The 5,819-nt window shown below is 42.9% G+C and overlaps 1 protein-coding gene across 1 annotated transcript in view; it reads right to left on the reverse strand.

The window, feature by feature from the left end:
* The window catches only part of LOC105986239 (phenazine biosynthesis-like domain-containing protein), a 25,569-nt gene extending 21,203 nt beyond the window's left edge, over positions 1 to 4,366 (reverse strand). The window contains exons 1-2 of the mRNA XM_013017052.1: positions 4,232 to 4,366; positions 376 to 475 (exon numbers count right to left, since the gene is read on the reverse strand). Of these exons, the coding sequence (XP_012872506.1) occupies positions 376 to 475; positions 4,232 to 4,315 (184 nt within the window). The 5' untranslated portion in view covers positions 4,316 to 4,366. The remainder of the gene's footprint in view (positions 1 to 375; positions 476 to 4,231) is intronic.
* Between the last annotated feature and the right edge of the window lie 1,453 nt (positions 4,367 to 5,819).

A 5,819-nucleotide genomic window follows, 5' to 3' on the forward strand; every position in this document is an offset into this window, starting at 1 on the left:
CCAGCACTCTTAGAATGTATTTTCCAGTGCAAGTGTAAACTATAAACTTAAACTCTAGAAATTTAAACATACCCTCTCCCAGATGATCCAAAAAACCAACTCCCAGTGTACTCTTTCCTGCAAATAATAAATAAATTTCCTCACACCAATCCTACCTACTCAGGAGGCTGAGATCTGAGGATCACGGTCCAAAGCCGTCTGGGCAGGAAAGTCCATGAGACACTTATCTCCAATAAACCATCAGAAAACCAGAAGTGGCGCTGTGGCTCACATAGTAGAGCGCTAGCCTTGAGCTGAAGAGCTGAGGGACAGTGCCCAGGCCCAGAGTTCAAGCCCCATGACTGAAAAAATAAAAAATAAAAAAAGCTTATTTACTTTGGGTAAAGTTGTCTGTTGGGCTCAATTTTCGAACAAACGCAGTTTCAGACAGGTTCATTTCCTTTGCGATGTTTTGATATGTGTCATTCTCCAGTTCCTTCATGAAAACACAAGGAGCAAAACATTATATGCTTAAAAGAAAACCCAAGTTACATACTTGGTAGCTGTGTGTTTGTTTTGTGTTATTTAAGTGCTAGGAATGGAACCCAGGTTCTTTTTTGTTGTTGTTGTTTTTTTGTTTTGGGTCTGGTCGTGGGGCCTGAATTCTGGGCCTGGGTGCTGTCCCTCAGCTCTTCAGCTCAAGGCTAGCACTCTACCACTTGAGCCACAGTGCCACTTCCGGCTTTTTTTTTCTGCTTATGTGGTGCTGAGGAATCGAACCCAGGGCCTCATGAATGCAAGGCAAGCGCTCTACCACTGAGCCACCTTCCCAGCCCCCAGGTTCTTGTACATGCTAACAACTTTGATATGTTTTTATTTTTTAGGACAGGGTCTCACTATGTCACCTAGCCTGGCCTTGAACTCACTCTATCGCCAGAGCTAACTCTGAACTCACAATCTTCCTGTCTCAGCTCTCCAGTGCTGGGATTCCAGGTGTGCAACACCACACTTGATGGAGGTATGTACATTTTGACAAGAAGCGCTATAGAGTTTTGATAAGGTCTCGCCATGGATCTAGAAAAGAGGTCAGATTTTGCTGAGTTGCTCAAGAAAATGTGGGTACAGAACTTTGCATTGGGACAGTGTGATTGGTAGTCATGAACTCACTTCTGTTCTCTTAGTGAATCAGGGATTAAGGTATGATAACTTATTACTCTATAGTTCTGTTAACACATATGCAAACACAAATGCTGAGTCATGTTTGTTTGCTTTTCTGAATTTCAGTGTCTGGACACTGAGCTTCTATCACCTGATGACCCCAAAGATCCAAGAAGCAGAGTAAACTTTTAAAATGCTTCCATCTTGTGGCAGTTTAGAAATATGGCAATATAAACACGACAGCCCCTTTCAGTCCCTGTCCCTCTGCTGGACAAGACTCCAGCAAAAAGGAAAAAGAACTGATGTAGAAAGTTCTAAAATCCACCCAGGAAGGACTGCAAGCATCCTGAAGCAGCCGAATTTCCCATTGTGAAGCTATGCCCAGACAGTGTGGGATTTAAACCAAGGAACTGAGTGAACATAATCATTCAAAAGGGGGACAAAGATATTAAATGGAGACCTGGAAAACTATAACGAGATTCTTGACAAACAATTCCATCAGTTTTCAACAACATTCAGCAGGAAGCTGTGCTTTGCAGATTGTTCCAAAGAAAGTTCACAATTCAGAAGCTGGGCACAGGTGGCCCAAGCCTATAATCCTATTTGCTCAAAAGCCTGGGATCTGAGGATCATGGTTTGAATCCAGCCTGAGTAAACAAAATTTGAGAGACACTTATCTCCAGTTAACCACCAATTAACCAGAAGTGGAGCTGTGGCTCAAGTGGGAGAGCACCAGGCTTGATCAAAAAAGCTAAGGGAGAGAATCCTGATCCTGAGTTGAAGCCCTAGTACTAGCAGAAAGGAAGGGGAGGGGAGGGAGAGAAGGAGAGGGAAGAGGAAAAAGGAGGGAAGGGGGAGAGGGATGAGAAGAAGGGAGAAAGAAGGGAGGGGAAGGAAAGGGATAAGTCTGCTTGTTAATCATTCTCTCACTAATCCTCCCAAACTCTCATTACTGGGTAAAGTTCCTAAAGAAACTTCAGGACTTGGAATCAGGTTTATTATTTTTCATTTATCTTTCCAAGTTTTTAAAATTACTGGTGAAGTCTATTAACTTTATTGCCATCTAATTTTATAAAAGGAAAATTGAGCTGCAAGCTTGCCTAATGAAAGCAAGCCAGGGAAGATAAGGGAAGGACTTTTGATCACCATTTTCCTGCTCCCCCTGCAGGGAGAGAGGAAGCCTTGCAAGGATGTAGTTAATAACACTGACCCAACTCAGTGACACCGCAGCAGGTCTGTATGTGCCTGCACACTGGAATCAAAGGAGCTTTTAAACCCAATGCTGCCTGGTGCGCATGCCCAGATTTGTACTGGTCTAGGATGTGGCCTGGCACATGACATTTTAATGCACCTGGTGTGGACAAGTTGAGAAACATTGTGCTCAAAGGCGCTAATGGTTGTTATGGACAACATCATCTGTATGACTTATTTAAGAGCATCAATTATTTATTGTCTTCCTTCTTCTCTTTTCCTTTTTTTTTCTCTTTCTTTCTTTGGAAGGGAGGTTATTGTTGTTTTAGCTTTCTGAATTTTTTTTTTTTTTTTTGGTCATGGGGCTTGAACGCTGGACCTGGGTGCTGTCCCTCAGCTCTTCAGCTCAAAGCTAGAACTCTACCGCTTGAGCCACAGCACCACTCCCCGTTTTCTGAGTGGTTAATGGGAGATAAGAGTCTCAGGGACTTTCCTGCTTTGAACACAATCCTCAGATCTCAGCCTCCTGAGTAGCTACGATTACAGGCATGAGCCACCACACCCAGCTAAAATTAGATACTTTGTTAGCTGAGTTCTCTATATCTCAGAACTCAATTACTTCTACCTTTCTACTTGATTACTTAGTACTTTGCACAGTGTCTCCTTTTCTTGGTTCTGAGAATTTCTAAATGTCAGTGCTATAAAGTTAAAGATAGCTACCTAAAATAAGATACAGCAAAAGTAATTTCAGCCATGACTAGTCACATAAAACTCACCTAATTTCATTCCCCCAATGTTTGTTTGGCTTTAATTAAATGAACCCCAGTGGCCAAAAGGAGCCCTGTGAGGGCAGGGCTTACTTAGGAGAGCACCTGCTTAGGAAATGCCAGGCCCTGAGTTCAAACCCCAGTCAAAACAAAGAAAACAATCAGAAAACTAGCTATTCCTTTATAATTGCCCCAGTTCTTCTTCATGTTTCTGGAATGAATCTAGAGATTCACATGCTTATCAGATAATCTGATCATGAGGACTGGGAATATGGCTAATTGGTAAAGTGCTTGCCTAGCATACATGAAGCCCTGGGTTCCATTTCTCAGTACCACATAAGCAGAAACAGCTGGAAGTGGCACTATGGCTCAAGTGGTAGAGTGCTAGCCTTGAGCAAAAAGAAGCTTAAGGACAATACCCAGGCCCTGAGTTTAAGTCCTAGGACTCCCCCTCCCCCTCCAAAATAATATGGAGCTGGGTGCTGGTGGCACACATTTGTAATCCTAACTACTCAGGAGGCTGAGATCTGAGAATGGTGGTTCAAGGCCAGCCTGGGCAGGAAAGTCTGTGAGACTCTTATCTCCAATAAACCACTGGAAAACCGGAAGTGGTGCTGTGGCTCAAGTGGTAGAGCACTGGCCTTGAGCTGCAGTGCTGAGGGACAGTACCCAGGCCCAGAGTTCAAGCTCACCACCGACATAATTAATTAATTACTTAATCAATAATAATTTGGTCATGACCAACTTGAAGATATACCACCCCTGATGCCAGTACAAAGAACACAAACCAGGGGCTGGGAAGGTGGCTCAATGGTAGAGCACTTGCCTTGAGTGCATGAGGCCCTGGGTTCGATTCCTCAGCACCACATAAGCAGAAAAAGCCGGAAGTGGCACTGTGGCTCAAGTGGCAGAACACTAGCCTCGAGTTGAAGAGCTGAGGGACAGCACCCAGGCTCAGAGTTCATTCCCCACGACTGACCAAAAAGAAGAAGAAGAACATAAACTGACAAAAAAAGCAAAAGAAGATGAAGATGAAGACAAAGAAGAAGAGGAAGAAGTAAAACCAAAGACCTCAACAAACTTGGTCCTACAGGACTGTCCAATTTCAGTAGTGTACTTGAAGCTGGAGTACTTACATTTTCCAGGAGGCAGACAGCTGCAGGGTTCCCACAAAATGCCCTTGCTGTGAATGCGTCTGCAATGAAAATCGGGAGCTTCATCTTCCTCACTGCAGTTTTTCACGAGGTCTCACAATTGCCAGTGTTCTGCTCTACTTCTTGTTATGGCAAAAAATGAGAAAGTTAATGTTTTACTCAGTGTAGTGCAGCAATGAACAGGTCCAAGATACAAAGTCAAGCAATTATACTAAAACACCAACATGGAAAGGCTCTACATTGCGTTTGTTTTAAAATACTGGCTGAATGGAATGAGTTTGTCAAGTTTATATGAGCTTTTCATACCAAACCAAGAACTCAGCCTACTCACAATTATTTTCTTAGTTTTACCCTCTCTCCCTCCCTCCCTTTCCTCCTTATTTCCTTCCTCTCTTTCTTTGCCCCTCCTGGTGCTTGAACTCTGGGCCTAGGTGCTGTCCTTTAGCATTTCCACTCAGGGCTGGCACTTTACCACTTGAGTCACAGCTCCATTTCTGTTTTTTTGGGTGGTTAATTGGAGATATGAGTCTCATGGACTTTGCTGGCTAGCTTTGAACTGTGATCCTCAGATCTCAGCCTACTCAATCATTAGGATGATAGGAGTGAGCCACCTGCACCCTGCTTCTAATTGTAAAAATCTTGAAAAGTCAAAGTACTGACCCCTAACCCACACAAACAGAAAATAACATTTGTGTTTTAAATATAGGTTTTTAATCAGATTCTTGGGCTAACATACATTAGTTGTACAAACAAGATCTTTTCTAAATATATATTTTCTTTTCTTTAGGTAGTTGTATTTATTTTTCTGTAGGTAGTTGTACAAAAGTGCTGCTCTTCAACAGAGCAGTTTATGAATACATTCTCACCCCTCTCACCCACCAAAGAAGATTCTGTTGTGACATTTCCACACATGCTTATAACGTAACCTGGTCAACCACATGTCTTCTACCCCTCTCCCCATCCCACTCCCCCTTTCCAGAACAATCTCAACAGGCTTCATTGTTGTATTTTTATACAAACTGACTGTGTTCATCTTTGCTGCTATTCCTTCTGGTACACACCCCCCTCACCACTTTCCTGTCATTCCTGTTTTCATTTTGCATTAGTTGTACTAAGTTGCTCTCAACCATGATGTTTCAGGTGTGTACATTCCATACCTTACTAAGAAAAATATTGCTTTCTCCCTGTCCATCCTCCAAAACCCTTACAGAAAAATGTTTTCATGTTTTTGTTTTCATTGTTTTGTGCCACCCCCTCACTCCATCATGGGGCTTTTTAGTCAAGGCTAGTGCTCTATTACTTTGAGCCACAGCTCCACTTCCAGTTTTCTGGTGGTTAATTTGAGACAAGAGTCTCATGGACTTTCCTGCCTGGGCTGACTTCAAACCGGGATCCTCAGACCTCAGCCTCCTGAGTAGCTAGGATTACAGGTGTGAGCCACCAGCTTTTGGCTTATTTGGAAATTGTAACAGTTATGATTACTTGGTGCTAGATTCCAAAGCTAGTTTTGTAGGGGCGAGAAGAATGTCACAGAAAGTTTGGTCCCTGAACTGTGTGCTAATTCACAAAT

The sequence above is a fragment of the Dipodomys ordii genome, unplaced genomic scaffold (genome assembly GCF_000151885.1).
Source record: "Dipodomys ordii isolate 6190 unplaced genomic scaffold, Dord_2.0 Scaffold34, whole genome shotgun sequence".
Taxonomy (NCBI): Eukaryota; Metazoa; Chordata; class Mammalia; order Rodentia; family Heteromyidae; genus Dipodomys; species Dipodomys ordii.